This window comes from Miniopterus schreibersii, assembly GCF_964146895.1.
Source record: "Miniopterus schreibersii genome assembly, chromosome: 8".
NCBI classification, from domain to species: domain Eukaryota; kingdom Metazoa; phylum Chordata; class Mammalia; order Chiroptera; family Miniopteridae; genus Miniopterus; species Miniopterus schreibersii.
The window spans coordinates 15,279,974-15,307,586 of NC_138109.1; the positions used below are offsets into that span (position 1 = coordinate 15,279,974).

At 39.3% G+C, this 27,613-nt stretch overlaps 1 protein-coding gene across 2 annotated transcripts; it reads left to right on the forward strand.

The window, feature by feature from the left end:
• Positions 1-171: 171 nt before the first annotated feature.
• Positions 172-27,159, forward strand: FAM76A (family with sequence similarity 76 member A). Of its 2 annotated transcripts, XM_081145342.1 has the most exons (9): positions 214-447; positions 1,519-1,583; positions 4,265-4,319; positions 5,041-5,193; positions 10,942-11,099; positions 14,843-14,929; positions 21,254-21,389; positions 24,238-24,339; positions 24,853-27,159. In XM_081145342.1, exons 1-9 carry the CDS (start codon positions 367-369, stop codon positions 24,937-24,939), a joined length of 924 nt encoding a protein of 307 aa, XP_081001468.1. In that variant the 5' UTR covers positions 214-366; the 3' UTR covers positions 24,940-27,159. The 2 variants fall into 2 exon arrangements, with proteins under 2 accessions (XP_081001467.1, XP_081001468.1); XM_081145341.1 differs by lacking the exon at positions 14,843-14,929 and having other exon boundaries at positions 172-447.
• Positions 27,160-27,613: the final 454 nt, after the last annotated feature.

A 27,613-nucleotide genomic window follows, 5' to 3' on the forward strand; every position in this document is an offset into this window, starting at 1 on the left:
GAGCTAAAGGGGTGGAGTCTGGGCGCTTCCGAGGTCGCGGCGGTAGACCTTCCCTCCCAGCAGCGTCTCCGCGTGACTGTGCTTTTACATAATCGAGGCCGCTTGAGTCATAAGTGGCGTAGCCCAGTCCAGACCGAATCAGAGCCCTCAGAAGCTCCGTGTTCCGCCCCTTCATGCTTGATGGATGTCGAAGTGACCAGTGAACAGGCGCTCAGCGTCGCCGCGCCCGCCCCGGTCCGGCCGCACCCTCCCGCCCGTCCGCCTGCCGCAGCCCGCAGCCTGCCTCCTCTGCCGAGTTTTCCCTCAGACTGTCAGATAAAGCGGCGGGCTGAGCCCGCTGGACGGCGAGCACGGCCCCGGCTGGACATGGCGGCGCTCTACGCCTGCACTAAGTGCCACCAGCGCTTCCCTTTCGAGGCGCTGTCTCAGGGGCAGCAGCTGTGCAAGGTGCGCGGGCTAGGGCGGCGGCCGGGAACTGGGACTCTGGAGGCGCGGCCCAGAGCTCCATGTTCTGAGGGGAAGCCCGGCAGGGTCCCCTACGCAGGGCGTGGCGGGCTCGCCTGGCTGAGGAGCCTCACCCGCCCCGCAGGGGCCTGGTGGGGCGAGTGGGGGAGTCCGGGGCCGGGTCAGGCCCCCTTGGCCGGCTTGTCTGGCTGCTTAGCAACCGCGACAGATTGTTCTCGGACCCGGGGAAGTCGGGGGAGGGTACAGTGGGTCCCCTGCTTTGCCCCAACCCGCCGCGCTGGAGATCCGCCCGGGTTTGCCAGGTTGCAGACTGAGGGACCCTCTGCCCCGCCTGGGACTAAACTCCAGAGTTGGGTGCTGCCTGAGAGAAGTGTCCTCAAGTCGGGCGCCTCACAGACATTTTTCAGCCAGTCTCAGAGTCGGAGATGGAGAGGCTTTTTAGAAAAGGCAGACAATCAAGCGCACGAAGCAAAGGGATGATTTTTTTCAACATCCAGTTTGGTGACCTTCCGTCCTCATCCTAACCAAGCTGTTGGTCAGTTTTTACCCCTGAAGGTTTAAGTTCCCTTTTTCATTTAAGTTGCTTCATCCTGCTTTGCCTATTTAAGTGCATAGAAGAGCTGTGAGGCGACAGTTAAAAGTCACCGAGCTGGCCTTAAAAAAATTACAGTAGTTTTATATATGTAAGCAATAACAATTTTAATCCAGCATTTTCATTTCACAAGTGACCCTGCTCAAAAAATCACACAGTGGCAATGGCAGAACTGGACTAGAATCCAGGGCTTTTCACTCCCAGTCTCAGGCTTATTCATACGTACCTTTCTTTTACAATTTATGGCTACAGAGTAGTTCCATATAAATTCTGACTCATCTCCCATATCAATGCAGGACAGCGATGCCAGTATTAGAGAGGAAAAAAATAAGGCCCAGAAAGTTTAAGTGACTCACTTAAGCACAGTGACTATGCTGGGAATAGTACCCAGGACTATTGGGTAGGGAAGGCTGTTGCCATTTCTGACTGCCTCTTACAATTATATCCTCATTTTATTTCAGGAATGTCGGATTGCACACCCTGTTGTGAAGTGCACCTACTGTAGGACTGAGTACCAGCAGGAGAGGTACAGTTTTTGTTGACCATGAAAAATGTTAATAGCCTTTTTCCTCTTAAAATCTCGAATTGGTTGCATTTCAATATACAGATCTGTAATCAATTGCATTTTACACAGATTGTGCAGGTTTTTGTTTCTCTCCATGGAAATCTTTAGTAAAAGGTGAAAGATATAGCCCTGGCTTGGTGGATTAGTTGGTTGGAGCATCCTCCTATACACCAAAAGGTTGAGGGTTCGGGTTCGAATCTCAGTAAGGGCACATACCGAGGTTGTGGGTTTGATCCCTGGTCCAGGTGAATATGGGAAGTAGCCAGAGGCAGCAGATTGAAATTTCTCTCACGTCACTGTTTCTTTCTCTCCCTTGCTCTCTCTCTAAAAATCACTAAAAAACATATCCTTGGGTGAGGATTTTTTTAAAAAGGTGAAAGATTTATGTGATCTGAAGAGAAACTAGAGTATGATTCTGCAGTTCTTTATTATAACACATTGATGGGTATAAAAATACACATGTTCCCTAGCTATACATTGATAGCTTAAATTTTTTAAGTTAACTTTTTTCCCCAAATCCTTGATCATTTTATATTGTGGTTATGATCTTTATGACACTCAGAAACCACAAGAGTAAAACATGAGCCTCATGTTCCAGTATGTCTATATACAGAGTTTGAAGAATTTATGAGCCAAAGAATATACTTTTGGAAATGTGGCAATCCTGATAAAGGATTTGTTAGCCGTAGTCACATTTGAAATTCATTTTTCTCATTTTAGAAAGTGTGAAAAATGCTTAGGTGTGAGTGAACACACATCTTTTGGGGGGAAGGGGCTTTTCTGTAGTAGCAATGTGGTTTGTTAGTATAGTAAGTTCAATTTTTGTGGAACTGCCCGTGTAAGTGATAGTGCCTTAAAAGCACAGTGAGATCTATTTGCTAGCTTACACATGGAAACATATAGACTATACTCTAGAAGCTTCATTTTTTAGCTTTTATATTTAGGTTTAGGATCCATCTTTAATTTTTGTGTGTGGGGTGAGATATGAAGTTTGACCCTTTATCATACCATACATAAACATTAAGTCAAGATGGGCCATGGAAGTAGTTTTACTTTGTGTGTTTTCTACGATGTCAGGAGCATTTGTATACAATGATATATATCCCACCCCTTCAATAGTAAACCTAAGTATACATCAGAATGTTCGGCATCATAGAATCACTCATGCTAATCCTCTTTCTAGAGGTCTCTCAATGTACTTTACTTCTTGTACTGCCTTTTAAAAATGGCAGAAAGTTGTCTTGGAAAATATATTTTTTAATATCTCAGTTTAATTTAAATGTTTTCTACTTTGAGGTTGTCTGTTTTAACTTTATGGTCACTTTCATAGGAATTGTATGGTAAAATAATCATAACATAGATTTTGTGTGATTTTATTATCTCCAGACTATTGTTTAAACTGTTCTTGCACATCAAGCACTTGTTTGTACCTCCCTTTGTGAAGGGTTAGGCTTTATTTGAAGATGATTATCTCCCCCAAGGCAGTTTTATCAGTTCAGGCATTTAGGTAATAGTATGACCTCTGGTAAAAGACATTTTTATTTCTGTCAGTCCTTGGCTCTTAGAGAAATTGGAAATATTGACAAAATATTTGGTCATAGCATCTATATCCCACATCTGGGATTTCATACTCTTTTACTTACAGAGGCGAGCATAGATGGAGAAAGGTCAACATGGATAGAATCTCTGAGTTTATGTTCCAAACACATATACTTAATCTTAACTTCAAATTTCTCAGCTTTTCCTCTGAACTGAGAAGTAATTTTCTTTTTGCTAGTCCAATTCAGTCTAAAATAATATTCTTTTTAAAAAAAAAAAAAAATTTTGTTTTATTTATTTATTTTTATTATTTATCTTTACCCAAGTTTTTTCCCCCCGTTGCTTTTCAGAGAGAGTGGAAGGGAGAGAGAGAGAGAGAGAGAGAAACACCAATGTGAGAGAGACACATCAATTGGTTGCCTCCCTCACCCACGCCAACTGGGGCTGGAGATTGAGCCTGCAGCCCTCGTATGTGCTCTTGGACGGAATCAAACCTGGGACCCTTCAGCCTGCAGGCCAATGCTCTAACCACTGAGAAAAACCAGTTAGGGCTATTTTAATTTTTTTTAAATTAACTTTAGAGAGAGGGAGAGGGACATCAATGTGAGAGAGAAACACCGATTGGTTGCCTCCCACATGTGCTCCAACTGGGGATTGAACCTGCAGCCTGGGTATGTGCCCTGACTGGGGATCAAACGCACAACCTTGGTGTATGGGGACGACACTCTAACCAATTGAGCTACCCGGCCAGGGCTTTAACATAACATTCTTTTGAGGATCCTCTCCATATCTGATAATTTTACTTAGAGATGTCATAATCATAAACAACTCACTATTTTAAACGAAAGCCTCATTTTATCTGAGTTAATAAAGTTAATAACTACAAGATAATTAAAAGAGCTATTGGCCAAGAAAAAAAATTAAACAAAAGAGCTATTGGCCATATATTCAACCTTCAGTTAACCAAATGTCCAGACTATATTTCACCTTAGCACTTAGCAATGAACAAATTCCTTGGGTTTAAGGAGGAATCAATGTTCAGATGTTCTAAGTAAAACAACTTTTTTCTTACAGAAGCCTTGTGTCTATTTCTTCCTTTACAGTAAAACCAGTACAATATGCAAGAAATGTGCTCAGAATGTGCAGTTGTATGGAACAGTAAGTAGTTTTCTGTGTACCTAATAGTGAGTGCTCAGGTCTCTTGGAACCTTACATTCTCTGGTCTATTAATTAGAAGAACTAGTTATGTATAAATACTTTCTCATAAAAATTTATCTAGTGTTTGAGCTTTACTCCGCTAATACTTAGTTTTGAGGAGTTCTGTACTTATAGTCACTGTGTCAGGATTGCGATTATAATATCCTGAGAGACTCAGTAACCAGTATGGAAAAAGGAGGAAAAGATGGATCCTATGACTTGCCTCTTTGGTTGCAGTTGACTGTCCATTTTGATTTTTCTCTCAATTTTTTTTCTCTCTCACAGTTAGGGTTCAGGGTACTGTGTCCTTGCAGGCATTTCTCCCAACATGTTTATACAATGGTAATGGCAAAGAGTCCTTTTTTAGAAATTTGGAAGCACTTGTTTGTTTCTTCAAAGAGATGGTTCTGTTGAATTTCTCATAGAAGTCCCAGTATATACACTAGTTGGTTTTTGTTATTTGTTCATTTATTTATTTTAGAGTCAATAGTTCTCTGCATAAAAACATTTTACATAGTGTTAGGAATTGGGCTTTGCTTGATCAGTCAATGTAAAAGGAAACTTATGAAGTTGGAAATACAGTTTTACCATGACTAATGGACTATGTAATACAAATCATTGCTTTCAAAAAGGCATTGGTGTTTTATAATATACTTACTTGAACCTTTTTTTCCTCTTTCAGCCCAAACCTTGTCAGTATTGCAATATAATTGCAGCATTTATTGGCAACAAATGCCAGCGTTGCACAAATTCAGAGAAGAAGTACGGACCACCATATTCTTGTGAACAGTGCAAGCAGCAATGTGCATTTGACAGGAAAGATGACAGAAAGAAGGTAAATCTCTGTGTTTTTCTTAATTTTTTTTCTTTCATAGAAATTAAAGTGGGCCATAAGAAATTAAACTGTGTTAAAAAGACATAAATAGAGCCTTAGCCAGTTGGTTCAGTGGTTAGAGCGTCAACCTGCTGACCAAAGGGTCCCAGATTTGATTCTGGCCAAGGGTACATACCTTGGTTGCAGACTTCTTCCCTGGCCCTAGTTGGGGCATGTGCGGGAGGCAACTAATCGATTTGTCTCTCTCACATCAATGTTTCTCTCTCTCCCTCTCTCCCTCTCTCCCTCCCCCACTTTATCTGTAAAGCAATGGAAAAAATATTCTCAGGTGAGGATTAATTAAAAAAACAGAAAGATATGTAACAGAGATAATGTATTATAGAATTGTATACCTGAAACCTATATAATTGTACTAACCAATGTCACCCCAATAAATTCAGTTAAAAAACAAGACATATAATAGAAAGTTATCTCACTTCCACTCGTAGTTCTGTTATTGACCTTAAAGAAGATAGTCAACCTTTGTTTTCTTCATTATTAAATGTGGACCCTTACATCTAATATCTCATGAGTTAGTATTTCATGAGAATCTGTGTTATAGTGATCAGTATCCCACATAAGTGAAGTGGAGTAGTGATTGGCAGAATCCTATAGAACTCTGTAAAGGAGAGATTGTGATTCAAGGAAAAGAGTACTACTACCAGTTTTACTGTCTATTTATTTTTTTAAAATATGTTTTTATTGATTTTAGAGAGAGGAAGGGAGAGGGAGAGAGATAGAAGCATCAATGATGAGTCATTGATCGGCTGCCTCCTGCACAATCTCCAGTGGGATCAAGCCTGCAACCTGGGCATGTGCCCTGACTTGGAATCAAACCATGACCTCCTGGTTCATAGGTCAGTGCTCAACTACTGAGCCATGACGGCCTGGCTATTTTATTTATTTTTACCCCTCACCTGAGGGTATGTTTTTATTATTATTATTATTATTATTTATATTATTATTGATCTGAGAGAGAGAAGAAAGGAGAGAGAGAAACATTGATGTGAGAGAGAAATGTCAATTGGTTGCCTCTCTTATGTGCACTAATGGGGATTGAACCCTCAACCTGGGTATGTACCCTGAGTGGGAATTGAACCTGCCACTGTGTTTTGGTGTATGGGATGGCAGTCCAACCCACTGAACCACACCGGCCAGGGCTTACTGTCTGACTCTTTAAATGTTTTTACCTGTTGAAGTTAAAGATCACAGGAAGATGACATAGAGGGAAGCTCTATGTGAAATGATAGTATTTTGGTGGAATCAAAATGGTTTAGATTTTTTTCTGTTTAAAGCTCTCCAGTGAGTTCCGGTTGCACTTAGAATAAAACTCAAACTCCTTCGATGGCTTACAAGGCCCATATCTGACTCTCAGTCTCATCTGCCATCACACTCCCCATCTCTTACTTTGTTCCAGCCACACTGGACACCTTTCAGTCCTTCAGACATGCCAATTTCATTTCCACCTTTGCACTGGCTGTCCTTTTGCCTGATACACCCTTCTCCAGAGTGTGTTAACTGATTTCTCCTGTCACGTCTCAGCTCAGATGCCACCTCCATACAAAGACCTTTTACTAACTCCCTTAGCCACTCTTTATCATAGTACCCTGTTTTATTGTCTTTGTAGCACATAACATTATGAGAAATTGTCTCATATGCTTAAGTGTTTGTCTACACCCACTAGAATGTGAGGTCTTTTTTCATTTTGTTCTCTGCTGTATTTCCAGCAATCTGTCACATAGTATATGCGCGTTCTCTCTCTCTCTATATATATACATATATACACACACACAAATATATACACATATATCTGTCCACATATATGCATAGATAGAAATAGATTTTAGATTGATAAGAGTCATACTTTATTGAAAACTATCTCCTCTCCCTTTTTACTTGTCCTATCTGACATGGCTAAAATATTAATCTGAAATGTATCTTCTAGCTTACTGTTATTTATTGAGAAAAAATTATGGTTCTCATTTTCTACGTCTTAAAAAGTGACTAAACTGATTGTTTTATTTTTTTACTGAGGTGTAATTGACATACAACATTATATTAGTTTCAGGTGTATAACAATGATTTGAAATTTGTTATGTGTTGTGAAATGATCACAGTAAGCTTAGTTAACATTCATCACCATTCATAGTTACATAATTTTTTTCTTGTTGATGAGAACTTTTAAGATCTACTTTCTTAGCAGCTTTCAAATACATAATACAGTGTTATTAATGATAGTCACCATGCTGTACATTACATTCCCAGGCCTTAACTTATTTTATAACTGAAAAATTGTACCTTTTGACTACCCATTACTCCTACCTCCCACTCCTACCTCTGGCAACTACCAATCTGCTTTCTTCAATACTTTTTGAATGAAAATATTCAGCACAGAAACTTTTTCAGTGTCCATAGGTACTTTTCAGAGATGCTTAGGCTCTGAAGAGCTGACTCTTGATAACCAAATTCATTAATTTTCAATGGGAGGATATAACTTTCCAGTAACCAGAATACTCCTGCCTGCCAACTAGGGCACCTCTTCCCTGAATCAAGATACTGAAGAAGCTGAATTAGTAATCAGGAAGTAGCATATAATAATAATTGGAGCACAAGCTTTGCAGTTTCTCAGCCCTGGGCTAGCTGAATCGTCTGGAAAAGTTCCTCTTGTTATGCATCAATTTAATCATCTTTCCAGTGGGAATGACAATAGCTAGTTCATAAGGATATAGGAAGATTTTTTAAAAAAATATTTCTATTGATTTTAGAGAGAGGAAGGGAGAGGGAGAGAGAGATAGAAACATCAATGATGAGAGAGTCATTGATCGGCTGCCTCCTACAGGCCCTGCACTGGGGAATGAGCCTACAACCCAGGGCATGTGCCTTGACTGGGAATCGAACCGGGATCTCCTGGGTCATAGGTCAATCCTCAACCACTGCGCCACGCCCGGCCAGGCAGATATAGGGAGATTTAATTGAGTTAGGTATATAAAACACTTCATTTTGAGCCTAGCACATAATATCACTCAATTAATGGTACTTATATTATTATTAATTAGATTACTAGAATCCATTAAGTTTCTACTTTCTTAGTTACAATCCTACCTTAAGAGTATGGATATTTTTAGGCATCCTCAATCACATGTTCATAAACTTAAGCAGAGTTTAGGGACTGAGGGTGGATGATCTGGATTCAGAATGCCTGGGTTGAAATCTTGGTTCTGTCACTTATTTGCTGTGTGACTTTGGGCAAGTTAATCTATCATTGCCTCAGTTTCTTCATCTGTGAATGAGGCTGATCAGATCTCATCATTGTTATAAAGATTGAGTTGTTATGTGTAAAGCCCTTGGAAAGGAATCTGGTACATGATAAGTACTCAACTGGTGTTATCTCTGATGATTTCTTTCTTTTTTTTTTTTTTAATCCTCACCTGAGGATACTTTTTCCATTGCTTTTCAGACAGAGTGTAAGGGAGGGAGGAAGGGGGGTGGGGAGAGAGACACATTGATTGGTTGCCTCCGCACACACCCTGACCGGGGCTTGGAGCCTGCAACTGAGGTACTTGCCCTTGGCCAGAATCGAACCTGGAACCCTTCAGTCCATGGGCCAATGCTCTAACCACTGAACCAAACTGGCTAGGGCTATGATAATTTATTTATGATACTTTAATTCTCAGAGGGTAATTTTTTATATTTTTTAAAAGCAGGCCTTCAGGCCATATCCATAACATGAAATGAACCAGACTGAAGTTTGGTTTCAAAATTCATTTATGTGTTCATTAACCAATAATTAAATGCTTATCATGTATCAGACCACTGTTCTAGGTATTAGAAATACACTAATGAACTAAACAGAAAAGACCTTACTCTCATAGAGCTTATATTCATGTGTATAAGAGAGAGACGGGTGAGAACAAACAAGGAAATAAATGAACCCAAATTTTAGATGTTGGTGTTCTAAAGAAACAGAGTATATGGTAGCAAATGACTAGGGAGGCAAGTTTAAATTGGGCAGTCAGGAGAACCTGCAAGGATATAACATCTGAGCTGAAAACTGGAATGATGAGAAGATAGCAGCCATGGTATTTCTGGAGGGCAAAGATTCCAGGAAGAGGGACCAGCTATGAAAAGTCCCTGAGGCAAGAGTGAGCTTGGCACATGGGAAGAACAGAAGGTAGAATGAACAAGGGGAAGAGAAAGGGAATGAGGTTAGAAAGGCAGGTAGGGGCTATATTTAAGTCAACACAGGCCATGGTAAAAAGTTTAGATTTTATAATAGATACAATGAGAAACTATTGGCTTTTAAAGAGAGGAGAGGTGTAATCAGATTTACATTTAAGAAGCCCTCTTTAACACGTAGGTGAAAATGGTTTTTAAGAGCCTAAGAGTGGAATAGGGAGCTCTTTTGGGTGGTTCTTGTAGTTGTGAGAGAGAAGAATGCCTTTACTTGGGTGGAAGCAGTGGAGTGGGATAGATTCAGACTGATGGACTTGCCAATGGGTTAGAGGTTGGGGTACAAATTGGATTTTGCTAACAAGATAAAAATACTTCATTAACCAATAATTAAATGCTTATCATGTATCAGACACTGTTCTAGGTATTAGAAATACCTAGCCCAGCCTTCATGGCTCAGTGGTTGAGCATCGACCTATGAACCAGGAGGTCACGGTTTGATTCCCACTCAGAGCACATGCCCAGGTTTCAGGCTTGCTCCCCAGTAGGGGGTGTGCAGGAGGCAGCCGATCAACGACTCTCTCATCATTGATGTTTCTATCTCTCTCCCTCTCCCTTCCTCTCTCTGAAATCAATAAAAACATATTAAAAAAAAAAAGACCTCAGTGGTATGACCTACCCATGTTCAAGATGGGGCATAAGATCTAATTTCATGAATAAGACATGAAAATTAAAGTTCCATAAAATATCAGCACACTCCCTCCCCACCCTGAGTAACTCCAACCAGCTCTGTTTTCCAGCCACCTATACCATGCTGTCCCACAAATGATTTTGCAGTTAGTGCTGCACAGAGGCACCCTAGCTTCAGAGGATTTTAGAAGCTCCATTCTGCTTTCCTAGTCCTGTGCCCTGCTCCCTGGTGCAGAGCTGCTTCTGCCCAAAGGGACTAACTTTTTCTAATTCAGAGTGCCATGGTAGGCTACTACTAGGGACTGGGGCCCTGGAAACTACTTGCTCATAGGTCTTTTTTTGAAGACATTCTATCTGAGAAAAGATTTCTAGCATAACATTTTGTGAGCCATTTATAAGGTATTAAAACTGAAGTATAAATTTTATATTTTATCTTCTGTCTTGTCTTCTCTCTGCTGAATTTTTCTAACGAGCACCATGGAGATATTTGTCTTTTGAAATTCTTGCAACTTTGCTCTAGTCTCTGTTTGTTAAGTTGAAGAAAACCAAACAAAAAGATACATAAAATTAGCAACTCATATTTATTAAGCAATTTTTATGTGCCTGGCACCATGCTTTACCCACATTATTTCACTAAATCCAACAGCCCTCAAAAGTAGTTACTATTATCCCCCATTTTACAGATGAAGAAATTGAGCCTGAGAGAGCTCAAGTGACTTGCCTAAGTTCACACAACTCATAGTGGCAGAGATGGGACTTAGCCCAGAGGTTATAGCTCCCTATACTCATGTTCTCTAGTACCCATGTACTTTGTTCCCTCCTCTTTATCTTTGTCTCCTTGTCTTTCAGGTAGATGGGAAATTGCTGTGCTGGCTGTGCACACTCTCATACAAACGGGTCCTTCAGAAGACCAAAGAGCAGAGGAAGCACCTGAGCAGCTCTTCCCGTGCCACCCACCAGGAGAAGGAGCAGTACAGTCGATTGAGTAGTGGCAGCCATTATAACAGGTAACTCCAAGATGCATAAGATAGGACTAGAGGTGCTGATAGGTCAGATGTAATGCTCACACAATAAGCCATAGAAGGTATCATTTTGCATAAATTTTTCTGTTTTTCCCCTCTCTACTTACTAGCCCATAGGAGGAATGTCCTTTGTCATATTTTACAATTCATGCGTTTTCCAAGAGCCAGAAAGAATTCCATAAGGTGTCAGAATTTCCTGACTTGGTTTATGTTATGTCTGAAAAGTTTGTGGGATTTACTCTACTTTCACATGTAATGGTTCTCCTCACCCTTAGAGTGGGTTATCTCCCTGGAAGGTTGGACATTTTGCTTTCTGAGGGATGTAGCTTTTTTATGTGTATTTGGCCAGGAGGTTGATAGATGTTCTAGGTTTTTCCTGGTAGTGTTCTTAAGAGTTCTGACTCTAGATTGAATCCTGGCTTTTCCAGGTTCTCTGCATGAGATCTTGGGCAAGTTTTTTCATTTGTAAAATGAGAGAAATAATAGTATTATTTCATGGGTTTGTTGTTAAGATAAATTATATAGTTCATGCATAGTAATAGTTTTATAACTGACACATAGCAAGCATTCGATACATTTTAGTTACTCTTGGTTGTTATTACCATTATGATTTTATTCATCCAGCAGACGTTAAGTACTCTCATGGGCCAGGGACTCTGTTAGGGTGCATAGATGAATAAAAAAATCATTTCGCTGACCAAGAGTATGCAGTCTGATCGTTGCAGTATAATTCTGTGGAACCATAGAAACATTAACTCCACAGTGGAAACGTCAAGATACAGGCATGAGAGGCAGTAGTAATTAACTGCCTTAGCAAGTCAGGCAGTGAAGGCTGGGAGAAGAGCTGGTGTTGTAGCTGTATCTTAGGGTGAATCAGAATCATCAGATAAGGAACAGGCAGAGGCATCCTAGGCTGAGGAAATAGCATTTGCACAAAGACATGGAGAATATGGGACCACATGGAAGTCTGAGGAATTGCAAATCCTTTTATGTTACTGGAGCTTATGGTTGGGAGCTGGGAAATGGGAGGAAAAGGAATTCTGCAGATCTGGTAAGGAACATGAACTTGATTATGGGGTCAATAAAAAAACCCTGATTATTGTGGAGAATGAATGGGAAGAAAAAGAGACTGGGGGCTAGTTAAGAAGCTATTTTTGTAAAGTCTAGGTAAGAGATGTTAATACAAGAACCTCATCGAGACCCTGACCTGTGTGGCTTAGTTGGTTGAGCATCGTCCGAAGCACCAACAAGTTGCTAGTTCGATTCCCAGTCAGAGCACATACCCAAGTTTCGGGCTCAATCCCCAGTAGGGGGCATGCAGGAGGCAGCCAATTGATGTTTCTCTCTCTCATCAATGTTCCTCCCTCCCTCCTTCTCTCTCCCTTCCTCTTTCTCCCTCCCTCCCTCTCTGTCCCTTCCCCTCTCTCTAAAATCAATAAAAACATATTTAAAAAAAAATACAAAACAGAAAACAAGAACCTCACTGAAGCAGTGGCACAGATCAAAGAGGCAGATTCAGGAAGATACTTTAGAGGGAGAATTAGATAATTTGATGAACACAAATGGGCAGGAGCTGGGTGTGTAAAGGATAATTCTCAGGTTTCTTAGATCCTTAACTTACAGAGAATATAGGAAGGGGAGAAGAGTTCAGTTTTGAAAAGGTGAGTTTGAAGCATCAAAAAGAATTACTTAGTGGGAGCTTAACTAGAACTCAGAAGAAGGGTTTGGACATGGTTCATTGGTTACACTTAAGAGTCAGTGGGAATAGAGATTATTCCTGTGGCTCCCATCTCAGAGTTTAACTTAGTAGGATCTAGGATAGAGTCCAGGAATCTGCATTGTTTTATAAATATCCCAGATGATTCTTGTGTAGGTGATCTGAGGAACACTATTTCCAACCACTGTGATGGGTAGTTGTTGATACAACTTAGGTTGGAGGCTGAGAACAGAACTCTAGAGCATTCAAGAAGGATGGAATGAATATTTGTGAGCCATATATCTGATAAGGGGTTAATATCCAAAATATATAAAGAACTCATACAACTCAATAGCAAATAAATACAATTAAAAAAGGGTAAAGGACCTGGATAGACATTTTTTCAATGAAGACATACAAATGGCCAACAGATACATGAAAAGATGCTAAGTATCACTAATTGTCAGGGAAGTGCAAATTGAAACCACAATGAGATATCACCTCACCTATTAGGATGGTTGTTATCAAAAATATAAGAGATAACAAATATTGACCTGGTTGTAGAGAAAAGGGAACCCTTATACATTGTTAGTGGGAATGCAAATTGGTACAGTCATTGTAGCAGAAAGTATGGTGGTTCCTCAAAAAAATTAAAAATAGAACTACCATACAATCCAGCAGTCACTTCTGGGTACGTACATATCAGAGGAAATGAAATCAGTATCTCAGATAGCTGCACTTTCACGTTCATTGCAGCATTATACACAATAACCAAGATATGCAAACAACTTAAATGTTCTTCGACAGATGAATGGATAAAGAAAATGTGGTATATATACACTGTGGAACATTATTCAGCCATAAAAAGGAAGGAAATCCTGCCATTTGTGACAGCATGGATGAACCTGGAGGGCATCGTGCTAAGTGAGAAAAGAGAAAGACAAAGACTGTGTGGTATCACTTTTATGCGGAATCTTTTTTTAAAAACCAATTTTATAGAAACAGAATAGAATGGTGTTTGCTAGGGGCTGGGGGAGGAGAAATGAGATGTAGGTCAAAGGGTATAGACTTTCAGTTATAAGAAGAAGTTGTGAGGATTTAATGTAGAGCAGTGACTAAATTAATATGGTATTATATACTTGAAAGTTGCTGAGTGTAGATCTTAAGCATTTTCACCATTAAAAAAAAAGTTAACTATGTGAGGTTATGGTTGTGTTAATTATCTTGATCTTGGTAATCATTCCATAATGTATGTGTATATCAAAACATTACATTGTACATTTTACATATATACAATTATATTTGTCAATTATTCCTTAATAAAGTTGGGGGGATATGAGAATGGAATGGTCAGTGGTATCAAATATTGAAAAGAGATCAAGTAAGAAAGGGTCTGAGGCATCCTTTAAGCTTAGCAATTGGACATCCACTAAAGTGAAAGGGTTGCAGACCAGTTTTAGAGGATGAACTTATTAGGGCTAAAATGGATTTTTAGCATTGTTGTAGGACTTAGCTATCAGTAGATTCACAGAAACATAGTGAAGGAAAACTGGACTAGGAGTTCAAATATGTCAACCTGGTGTCTAGTCCCAGCTTTACTATTAACTAGCTGAATATTCTTGGGTAGCTCAGTTAACATTGATGAGTCTCAGTTTCTGCAAAGTAGAAATAATATCTTGTATATACCTCACAGATTTATAAGATGCATATGAAACACTGAATGTAAAAGTACTTTTTAAACTGTAAGGTTGATTATACTTCAATTTATTGAAGTTTTATTGACTGTTCTCATAGTTATTAATAAGGCAGGTAATATTTAATTAAGGCCAAGAATTTTGGGGGCCTATGGAAACGAGCCACCCATGCATCCAAGACCTATGAAATCAACACCTTTGTGGATTTTAATAATCAAAAATAAATAGCTCTTGCATAGAAGAGCTACATTACATTGGTCCCACTTGGCACTTTCATTGTGATGTTTTATTAATTTTTTTATTTCTAACGTATGTCTCTCTATTTTTGCCATTAAAAGCCAGAAAACACTTTCTACGTCTTCAATTCAAAATGAAATCCCAAAGAAAAAATCCAAGTTTGAGTCAATCACAACCAATGGAGACAGGTGAGCCAATTGGAGTGTGTGTGCATGCTTCCATTTGAAATGCATACACAGTTCCTGAAACAGGAATACATTTTAGGGTGTGCTTGGAGCTAATGTATGGTTGTCAGTGAACCTCTTAGGGTCACTATGCTAGCCATTTGATATCTTATAAACAAGCAGTATTTGTTTATAAATCTAATCTTGTCATTAAATAATAGGCAGGAACATATAACTGGATTTAATAGCAATCAAATTCTGCAATCCACAAATAACTCCACCACACAATTCTAAGAAGTCAATAGCTGAATGCCTTTCATTATGATCTGTGACTGTAACCTCCTCCAGGCAGGGCAGTACTCAGTCTCGAGAGGCTGAGCAGAGACAAGTTGGAGTTAAGGCAGTGTTGCTCAGTCTAAGAGATGACCTGTTCTTCCGTAGCCTACAGAAAGACAGTCCAATGCAGATGCTAGATCAGAAAAGAATGAAATGCATTTAAATATTTTTGTTTCATCTTGAACTTGTCTAAATGTACGTTTTTATGCCTATCATCCTTCCTCAATGCTGCTTCCTCCTATGAGCTGCACTGTCCAAATACCTGGAATGCTCCATCTGGGTTGGTGCAGTGGATTGCTTTCCAACAGTCTTGGGCCCCACCATTTTTTTGTTTCTCTAGGGCCCAGCATCCTGAGTGAGACCACCTGAGACACTGTTCCATAAATCCTTGGAATCATTTCCATTTTGAAGACTCCTCCCAATCTCAGTTCTCCCTTCCAGCCAGTGGTGGATTTAGGAGCAGACCAGCATATAGGCTTACCAGGGGTGAATTTTATTTATGTAAGGAAGTACAAAGCATCTGTGAGGTTTACTCTTTCTTATTACCTTTTTTTTAGAAAGAGGAAGGGTAAGACCTCCTGGGTATGTGCCCTGACTGGGAATCCAACCCACCACCTTTTGGTGTACAGGGAGAGGCTCCAACCAACTGAGCCACAGCAGCCAGGGCTCTTATTACCTTCTTCATTAACTTGATTTCAGACTCTGCAAGGTGTGTTTTTTGTTTTTTTCCCTCACCCGAAGATAGATGATTGATAGATAGATAGATAGATAGATAGATGATAGATAGATAGATAGATAGATAGATAGATAGATAGATAGATAGATAGATAGATAGATTTTTTTCTTGCCCACTGCTTTTCAGAGAGAGTGGGGGAGAGAGAGAGAAAAACATTGATTGGTTGCCTCCTGCACACACCCTGACTGGGGCTGGGGATTGAGCCTGCAACCCAGGTACCTGCCCTTGGCTGGAATTGAACCTGGGACCCTTCAGTCCACGGGCCAACGCTCTAACCACTGACCCAAACCGGCTAGGGCTGCAAGGTGTCTTAACAACTAGCATCACTGATTTTAAACTTCTTGAGTTGAACCTTCTGAAATGCTTAATTTAGATACTCAGATTACATGGGGGAAGGAACCATAAAGCCCTTCTATCTGGTCAGCTTTACTGTTCTCTGAACAGCTAACTTAGTCTGGCCATTCTGAAGAAAGTAGATGTGGCACAGATTATCCCATCATTTCTGCCAGGTACATGACCCTGCAAAGACTACTTCAGGGAGTCAACCTACCTGAATACCCTGCTTTATAAAGGCCTAAGCCAGGACCCACAGCCTTTAGAGTCATTTCTGTTTTATGTTCACTGATGACTCAGGCTGTGTTTGAATGACCTGGAAAAACTCATTTATATTCTTTAGTTTAACCGACCAGTTCTTAAAGTTCACCCTCTTTTAGTTTATTTTGTTTTGGAGTTTTTTTTCAAATACATATCTTTATTGATTTCAGAGAGAGGGAGGGAGAAGGGGAGAGAGAGAGAAACAAACATTAATGATGAGAGAGTAATTGATTAGCTGCCTCCTACATGCCCCCCACCAGGGATCAAGCCCACAACTCGGGCATGTGCCCTGACTAGGAATTGAACCTCAATCTCCTGGATCATAGGCTGATGCTCAACCGCTGAGCCATGCTGGCTGGGCTGTTTTGTTCTTTAGATACTGCCACTCACTATTCTTGCTGTCCATTGCTATGGATATGCCAAGTGAAAAACTTAAGCTTTCTGTTCAGTGTTTTATTGCACCTGGTCACCAGCAGTGATTGTTTTCCTTAAGTAGGATGCTGATCCTTAAAACTTAGGTACATGGTTTTTTATAATGTCCTCTGGAAATGATCTTAAAAAAAATTTTTTTTTCTTGTAATATACATGCTAATTTTAAAAATTAATTTACCCTAATAACGGGAAAATTTTGAAAATTTTTCTGCTGCCACAAAAACTATTTTCATACATATACAAGTTCTATTTGAATGTCCTGAGTTAGCAATCTTAATCTATTCCACTTGTTTGCATGTCTTTTAAAAATTCATAGTACAAGGTTGCCCTGGCCAGGTGCTCAGTTAGAGCATCGTTCCAATATGCCAAGGTTGTGGGTTCGATCCCAGGGCAAGAGAATCAACCAATGAATGCATAAATAAGTGGAACAACAAATAGATATCTCTCTCTGTCTCTGTCTCTCTCTCTCTCCCTCCCCCTCCCCCTTTCTCTTCCCCCCCTTTCCCCCTCTCTCTAAAATGAATGAAAGTTCATAGCACAAGGTAAATTACATTTTTCCTTTTTCTTTTTTGTTCTTTTCTTGCTTTTCCTTCACTTTATTTTTTGGTCTTTTTTACTTTTTATTGAATTTATTGGGGTGACATTGGTTAATAGCATTATAGCAGTTTCAGGTATACAGTTCTGTAATACATCATCTGTATATTGTGTGTTCACCACCCACTTTCCCCTTACTTTGAAAACATTCTGACCATCCTTTGTTTTTCTGACAGTTCCTTTTTAATATCATGCAAACCAAAACTTTTTTACTGACTTGAATTCAATTCTCTACCAAATGTTACCAGTATGGTTTCTGAACTCTCTATCCTTGTACTTCCTTCCAGTTTGTTTGTTTGTTTTTAATCCTCACCTGAGGATATTTTTTCCATTGCTTTTCAGAGAGTGGGGGGAGGGGGGGAGAGAAAAAGAGAAACATTGTTGTGAGAGAGACACATTGATTGGTTGCCTCCTGCTAGGGATCTAGCCTGCAGCTGAGGTATGTGTCCTTGGCTGGAATTGAACCCGGGACCCTTCAGTCCATGGGCCGAAGCTCTAACCACTGAGCAAAACTGGCTAGGGCTGCTTCCAGTTTTTAATTAATCATAATCTACTTTCCCAAACCCACTTTTAAAATATTTATATACTTTTAAATTTATTTTCCAATTCTTTCATTTTATCCCTTTGCTTCGTCTGTAGGTTGCTCTCTGACAGTTTCCATAGACCTTTCTGTACTACCACATTCTCCTCTCATGCATTTTTTAAATATTGAGGCATATTTGAGGGTTGTTTTTTCTTCTTTTATTCATTAGCCTCCCATATCATACAGAGAGAAAACATTACTGTAGGGTTTTTTTAAACAAAACCATTTCTCTAATGATTTTATACTTATAAAATGCCTTGCCCTTTTTTTTAAGTATTCTGCATACTTCACAGCCTCCTTGTTATATTTTCTAGTCTGTTGAAATTGTAATAAAAACTTTTTAATTTGAGGAAACCTGAGTTCATTTCTAGCTTTCCTTCCCTGAGAAAATGCACCAGTTATTTTTTTATCATATTTATTTATTCTATTGGCAGTTAAAAAGCACTCAACAGGGTGACACCCAGGTACACCTTAAAGTTTATTGTTTCTAAAGGACATTCTTTTCCTTTCCTTGTAGTTTTGTTTTATTCTCCATCTGAAATGTGCCTGAAGGATTAGATGTACTCTGTGTGGCCTTTAAGGACAGACACAGGACCAATGCATAGGAACGACAGGGAGTCAGTTTTGTGCTCAACCCAGGGAAGATTGTTCTTATATTTAATATAAGCTAAGCTTTTGGGAAAGGCAAGAAGCTTCCTGGAGAAATAGTAAGTTCCCTGTCATTGGAGGTATTTGGAAAGATACCTGGATCTGATTTTCTGCCTTGCTAACCTACCCTCTTTTTTCATTTTGATTCCTAGCAGTCCTTATTAATCAAAAGAGAGTTGGGAAGGTCAGGGCCTAACACACAGAATAGACATGACTAGTTTTGTTAACAATTTAAAGGAAGAATCCTCTCTCAAGAAGCAGATAGAGCATAGCATTAGGAGTTTTTGGGACAACAAGAAATTGTTTATACCTGCCCCTTACTCAGTTTCATTCTCTGATCTAGTTATGGGTTTAAACATTCTGTTGGGTTGAGGGAAGACAGTCCCTTGGCAGGTATTGAAACTAGTAGAGACTGTAATGGGACCTTTCAGTATTTTCTCCTGCATGCCTTGTTTTATTATTTTGTATTTAGTCTTTGTTACCTAGTAAGTCTGCATATTCATCAATAATTAAAACTTTGGTCCATTTTTCTTCTGACATTCTCATATACTTCATGTAGACTGAGGAGGGAATATTCTTTTTTTAAAAAATATATTTTTTATGGATTTCAGAGAGAGGAAGGGAGAGGGAGAGAGATATAGAAACATTGACGAGAGAGAAACATTTGTCTGCTGCCTCCTGCACGCCCCTACTGGGGATTGAGCCCACAACCCAGGCATGTGCTCTGATGGGGAATCGAACTGGCAACCTCCTGGGGCATGGGACTCAACCAACTGAGCTACACCTGCCGGGCAGGGGAAATATTCTTGTCAATGGATGTCTCCCCATTGTAGCCATAGAAATGTTTGACTTGGTAATTATGAGGAAGTATGTCTGGTGGTTTGGCTTGCTATTTGGAGCTTCCACCTGTGTAGAGAAATGCTGGTTGATGTGGTTTAAGATATAGGAAAGAACCAACAGCAAGGGGAACCTAGAATTATTGCTATATTGATATAGGGAATTAGGAATCAATATTTCAGTGTCCTCTTAGGTAAAACAGGTTTGTGTTTAAAGGTTGCCCTGGGAAAAGTGAAGTGCTTCCTTTGTGAAGTCTCTAGAGAAGGGCAGGATTTGACCCTCTTAGCAGTGATTCCCTACCTTGTTTTGGGTCTAAGACACCTCTGATCAACCAGTAAAAGCTATGGATCCTCAACCTAGAAACCACTCATTGTGTGTATACATAGAATTGTACATACAATTTCAGGGGGTTACAGATTCCCTGAAACTAATCCTAGTTAGGAGACTCTACTAAAAGGACAGAGTTCATCTGGCACTTTGACAAAAGGAAGTGCTCAGACACTGCTACTGGGAGGAATCTGTTGAAAATCCAGGTTGTGATTGACTCAGGAGTTTGCCATCTCTTTGTTCCTTTCCTAATTAAATGTCACAGAATTCTTGCTCCGGCTGGGTGGCTCAGTTGGTTAGAACATCATCCTGAAGTGCCAAGATTGCAGGTTCAATCCCTGGTTGGGGCATGTGCAGGAATCAATAAATGCATGAATAAGTGGAACCACCACAACAAAATTCACAGAATTCTTGATATTGGAAGTGGCAGTCTACAGGCCAATTGTAGTGTAGGGGAGGTTGGCTTCCTTCCTATTAAATGCATCTTCTTTTTATCATTTTTATTCTTATTTTTTTGCTAAAGATGTCCTATATGTGTATTACATATATGTAATATTTTAAAATGTCATTGAGCATATACATTTCTTTAGCTTTTTCCAGGGAATGTTGTACCTAAGTTCATCTTCTTTTTATTGTTTTTAAAAAGGACTGACTGTTCATTCCTGGGATGGATTGCAGCAGCTCCTCAGCAGCTGCACCCTATCACAGTGCTTTGGGTCAGAAAAGGGAATCAAAAGAGGAGCTCTATGGGAAGTGTTAAAGAAAAACGCATGTGCTTACACTCGATCGTTCGTCCCAATTCTAGGGAAATTATCTAATTACAAATAAATGATGACTGTTTTACCCATAAATAATTGGAGATCTTCAATGAACCTGAATTGGAATACCTTGGTTCTTGTCAAATGGCATTTATTTTAGTCCTGAATGTGAGAGAAAATGCTGGTATAGTTATCTGATGAGCACCTTGTCTGTGCAGTTTAGCAAATGCTGTTGAGTCTGATGTGTATGGAGCATTGTGCTTAACGCTGGGAATTCAAATAGTTGCTCCTGCCTTGAGCTTGCAGTCAAGTGGCCTACAGTGTGTCCTCAGGTAGAAAATAAGGTTTGTCAAGCATTTACTTCGGTCAGATGGGATCTTGCTTCCAGGTGTATCTTCAGTTTGGCTCAAATAAACTCTTATAAAAATTCAGGGGGGAAAAAAGAAAAAAAAAGTTTATCCATCCAAGTTGTAATTCTTTTTCCTATCCATTTTCCTACTCAGCTTTTCCCCAGACCTGGCTCTGGACTCACCAGGCACTGACCACTTTGTCATCATTGCCCAACTGAAGGAAGAAGTGGCCACCCTGAAGAAGATGCTGCATCAGAAGGATCAAATGATTTTAGAGAAAGAGAAGAAGGTATGGTTTAGTTAATGCCTCTCAGGCCAGAATGATGCCAGGGTAAGCTGTGTGGAATGGGGCATGATGCTAACTCTATTTAACTGGTATAGTTGGGTACTTACCATTGATGCTTTGAGAGAGATCCAGTGGCAAGGTTGGGATGTCCTGGGGAGAGGCTTACTGTCTGCCAAGATGACTCATAGCATGGTATTACTGTACTGGATCTACCTCAGTCAAGTGGGTTTAGAAAGTTGATTTTCTCAGCATTTGGAGGGAGCTTCCATTTCTCAGGGAGAACTCATGTTAACCAAGCTTACAGAGAAGATGTATAAAACCACAATGCTCCCTCTTAATTCACAGTGGGGCATGCAACTGAGTACTATTTCTCTCAGCATGAGCTTGGAAGGTTGTAATCAGAAAGTGCTAAATGAGCATGGAGTTGGGATAGGAGGAGGTAGTTATGTAATTGGAATTTTTAATGCTCTCAGGCTAAGAGAACCTGATGCCTCCATCTCTGTTATTGGGATGGCATGTCCGTGGGACAGTAATACTCAAAATATGTGGGCGAGGTCTCCCTTCTCCCTGGACAGTGTTCAGGTAGGCCTTCCTTTATGACTCTTGTGTCACTTTGCTTCCATTGCTGACAACTTCCTTCCTGAGTGACCCACTCTTTAAACACATTGTGCTCACTTTGGCAGCACATATACTAAAAATGAAACAATACAGAGAAGATTAACATGGCCCTGTGCAAGGACGACACATAAATTCATGAAGTGTTCTACATTTAAAAAACAACAGCCCTAGCCAGTTTGGCTCAGTGGTTAGAGCATCGGCCCAGGGACTGAAGGGTTGCAGGTTTGATTCCAGTCAAGGGAACGTACCTTGGTTGCAGGGCTTGTGCAGGAGGCAACCAATCAATGTATCTCTCTCATGTTGGTGTTTCTCTCTCTCTGTCTCTCCCCATCCCCTTCACTCTCTAAAAAATCAATGGAAAAAATATCCTCAGGTGAGGATTAACAAAAAACAACAACACATTAATATCTTCAGTAAATTCTTATTCTGTTCTGTGAGTCATCCTCCCTCTTTAAGGAGACTTTTTACATCCTTGTTCTGATTCATGATGTCTGGTATTTCTTATTTTCACATTCTTAGAATATGTCATTTCTGCCTTACTGTATTAATGAAAATAATAATAGCTAACTTCTGTTCGATGCTTACTATGGGCCTGACTCTATTCTAAGTACTTCATATGTATTAACTAACTTATCCTCATAATAACCCTTTGAGGTAGGAATTATTATTATCATCATTTTATTTTTTTTAAATGAAGTCTTTTTAAATTTTTATTGATTGATTTGAGAGAGAGAAAGAGAAAGAAACATTCATTTGTCATTCCATTTATTATGCATTCAATGTTTGATTCTTATATGTGCCCTGTCATGGGATCAACCCACAACCTTGGCTAATTGGGCCGACATTCTAACCAACTAAACTCCCTTGCCAGGGCTATTATCATTTTATAGATGAGGAGTGCCTCCAGTATTTTTTCTCTAGGGTTCCAATTCATTCAACTAGCTGTTTTACCCCTGAGCCTGTGTATTGTCTTGTACCAAGTTTGGAATGCTATTATTCATTCCAGTGGCTAATAAAGACATTTATAACTTGAAAACCTTCACATGCAGTCTTTCAATCTAATTTCTACCTCATTTTATAGATGAGGAAATGGACCCAAAGTAAGTAATGATGTATCCAATTCACACAATTAAGTAAATGGCAGAAAAAAGGAATGAACCTCAAGTCTTTCCCACTGTACTGTTCTTTCTACTGTGTGTGCTTTCTTCTTTCAGTAAGGTGGAGATTCACGGGAAGAGACCAGTATGCTTCCCACTTTACTATATGACTGTCAGATGAAAGTAGACCCAAGTATATCTTCTTCAATGACTAGATCAGAATGGCACATAAAAGGATTTTTGCAAAATAGAGACAAAACGAACACTTGTTTCTACTGCTTTATGAAGTTAGGCTTTTAAAAGGAGCAAGAACAAGTAGTAGATTGTTCCCTATAACTTTCAGGATTAAGGTCACACTCCGTGGCTTGGAATGCAGACTCTTCCATATCCTGCCTGCCCATCTCTAGCCTCATCACCTGTCATTCCCCACACTCATCAGTCATTGGAACAAGCTCTTGGTTATCTCACATTCTCTGCCTATGCCCTTGCTGTTCCCTTTGCTTGGGTGTCCTCCTTCCCTCATGTTCCAGTTGCTGCTTATACCTCAGAACTCAGCTCACACCTCATTTCTCTGATTTAAGTATCTCTTCTCTGTGCTCCTTGAATAGCATAGTCAACAAAAGGTTTTAGGTTTGAATTCTAGCTCAGCCACTTGCTAACATGTATGATCTTGGCTATGTTACTTAACCTTTTCTAAGCCTTGGTTTTCCCACTTGTAAAATGGGAAGAAGAATATTACCCCCTATGGGGTTATCATAGTATTTAATGAATTGATGTAATCAGTTTTCTTGGAACAGGGTAAAAATTCAGTACATGGAAGCAGCTATTATTCTCATGGTTACTCTCAAACCATCAAAGTGCATTATAATCACTGATTTATTTGGAGGTATACATGAAAATTTTAAAAATCTGCTAGTGGTTAAGTATCACAAATACTACTTCAGGATTTTGTGTAATTTTTAGGTAGGAACTCTTTAGAAAAAATAGGATATAGAATTCCCTGGCTTTGATTTAAGTATGGCTCTTCAGGAAAGCCCTGTATTTTATTAATTTGGGGGACCATTTAGCTCTCTGATACTGAAACATTTTTCATTGGACAGAAATTTCTTCTGGTTACTCTGCCTTTTTCCCCTCAGATCACAGAGTTGAAGGCTGATTTTCAATACCAAGAATCTCAGATGAGAGCCAAAATGAACCAAATGGAGAAAACCCACAAAGAAGTCACTGAACAATTGCAGGTGATGACTGCTTATTTTATGTGGTAACTTGTGTATTTAGCTGATTACATTTTAAGTGATCATCTCTTAGATTTCTTTTTTCTTTAAGTATTGACAAATCACTTTAATCTACCTTATATATGTCTTTTATTGTTTCACTTTTAGATGTGTTCTGATCTTTTCCCCTCAAAAACAGTGTAATTAATGTGTTCTTTGAATTTGGGAAAAACCAGATGTGATTCCAGATTTCTGAATTATAAATTCTGGTTTATCCAGCATATTAGGGCACTCCATGGTTTGCTTGTGTTGCATAAAACATCCTTTTGTAACAGTGGATTCCAGGAGATTGAAGTATACTGATTACCCTCCAACAAATATCTTCTTTCCCCTGAACCTAGCTCTAGAGCTTTCTGTTTTCTCTAAAATTTGTTTATCTCTTCCTAACCCTCTACATCTGCCTTAGCATCTGCATGAAAAACATATCCTATCCTGTTAAAACATTCTTCTTGCACTGATTTTTTTTTTTTTTTTAAGGCCAAAAACAGAGAGCTCCTGAAGCAAGCAGCTGCCTTGTCCAAGAGCAAGAAGTCAGAGAAGTCAGGAGCTATAACCTCTCCGTGAGAGACCACATGGAGGTTCCCAGCAACAGCAAATGTATTCCTGGGTTAGGGTTGGCGACTTGGGAACTGCAAGCTTTCTTAAGAAATCTCTATTTTATTACAGTTACCCTTTATGTGATTGCAGCGGCCTGAATGGAAATACCTGGTTTGTGCTGTGTTAGGACTGCATGCGTGAATGTTCGGGGTTTTAGGCTTTCTCTCTCTTTCTCTCTCTCTCTCTCTCTCTCTCTCTCTCTCTTATTCTCCCAATCCTCTCTTCCCCCTTTTCCCCACCTTGTCAGTACTACTAGCTCTCTTGCTCAGTACTACTCTTTTCTGCTTCTTTTTCTTTTTTTATGGTGGTTACTGCTCAGTGTTATGTGCAGAATGATTTTTGTCCATCGTTGCATCCTGCCATACCCATGAGCAAATAGTTTTGGCATTAATTTCATATCACTGCCACCCTCTGAACTTTGAAAACTGCCACCTTAAGACTTGGTACAATGGATGAAGCTTTCTCCAATAAACCTTTTGCTTCAGGGTATACTCTTGGGTTTATTTCCAGGTATATTATGTATGAACTTTGTACTATGTATAGCCAGAGTTTTATTTATTTTTAAAAAAAAAGAAATTTTCTTGATAAAGAAATAATGGTAGCCTAGCTTGTTCTTCTTGTAAAAGTGATGCCTCTTTTTTAAAAAGTCCTACTCTAGCTTTTAGTAAAAGAATCAAATCTTTTTTTTCTTTTTACCTTGGAGTCTTAAAAACTGATTGTTAAGGTAAAACAATTCAGTGCGTAAGTATGGAGTTAAGTGCCTTTTGGAGGGTTTCTTGGAAGAGCGTTTAAGAAGATACTTAGGGAGGTAGCAAAGATTTGAATGGTCTGTCTTTATAAGTAAGGGCAGAAAGAAAGGTTGTCCAGGTTGTACTGGACACTTCCCTCCCCCACCCCTTTCCTGATTGTTTTTATGTGACTGATTTTAAATTCTCAAACTGCCACTTCTTTAAAAAACAAACAAACAAAAAACCCTATATCAGTTATCAAACTTGGCCATTGTCAGAGAACGTTGTTTTTTTTACATGAGCAGATTAAAAATGGGATAATATTTAAACTAGAGAGCATTTTGAGGGTCAGTACAGGCTGCTCAAGTATGGACTCTGAGTCTGGTTGAAAGAAATGATATCACTGTAACTTCTCCGCACTCCTCCTCACCTACCCCAGCCTGTACACTCCCTGCTTTTAAAAACAGAAATGTATTGAAAACAGGTGCTTCCCAGAAGCAGCTTGGTCTTAGCCAGAATTGTTCATGTCCTGTTTTCCCTCCCTGACCCATAAGCAGGCACATGGATTTACTTTTCTAGAAGAGGGGGGGATACGTTTGCATTTCTAGCCATACTCTCAGGTCCTTTATATGATGTTTGTGAAAGAAATTAGAGATGTGTAGCATGCCATGAAACAGTAATACCAACTACCTTGGAATCATTAATGCAGGGAGTATTGAGTTAGAGGTAATTATGAGGGCAGATGACATTTGTACCTCAGCCTACCAAAATTATAGCATAAGTTTAACTTACTAGACATTTCTTAGAAGCAAACACTTGTACCTTGTGATAGCATTCTCACAAGTGGAGCCATGCATATAATGGGACAGATGTGGAAATGGATGGTTTCTTTCTGATAGGAGAAACAATGGACCAGGTTGTTTCTGTATCCCTCTAGTAGGGGATGTAATTTTTCCTTCCAAGCAAAGGAAATGGCAGTGCTAAATAGTTTTGTAACTTTTTGAATGAGAAACTTTTAGGTAAAGCCAAGCTGTCAGATAATATTTTTCAAATGCATATACGTTCACTGTGGGGAAAAGATTGTGAAAAAAGTTACAGTCATGGTTTTTGTTTTTCTTAATTTTAAAGACTTGAGAAATTCTGTTATATGAAGTGACAATATAAAAACATATTTAGTTTTATACTAAATCTTTTTTTAAGATCTTGGCACTTAATATAAATCAAATTCACACATTTTGTAACTTTCCACAAGTTCTAAAAAGGGAAGGAAGAAATCTCAGTCTTGCAATTTTGGTTTTTAAAAATCATGACACCGTTTTACCATGAAATTGAGTATCTAACTTTTGGTAACACCTTTTGTTTATTTGTATGTTTGTAATAATGGACATTTTAAACAGGAATGTTTTGGTTTGTACAGACTTTGACAAATGTGTGTTAATAAAAATTCATATTGACTCTAGTATAATTGTTAGTGGGTTTTTTTTCTCATTTATTTCTTGATGGTTCACCAGTAAATCCTGTTATCCCCTTCAACTTAGAAAACAGTTTGTCTTGCTTGTTGACTTAAAAAATTAAAGCCTGCCCTGGCCAGTGTGGCTCAGTTGGTTGGGCATTGTCCCATGCCCTGAGGGGTTGCTGGTTCAATTCTTGGTCAGGGCACCTGCTGGAGTTGCAGGCTTAGTCCCCAGTGTGTGCAGGGAGCAGCACAGTGGGCGTTTTGCTCTCACATCGATATTTTTCTCTCTCCCTTTCCCTTTCCCTCTAAAAAAATGTTTTAAATAAATTTAAAAGTCTAACTATGCTAATAGGGAGTTTCATGTCCATCAGAGAACAACTCATTCTCTTTCTTCTGTAATTTTATGTATCCAGTTTAAGTGTTTGCTTTGTTATAAGCACTGTGCTAGGCAATGAGG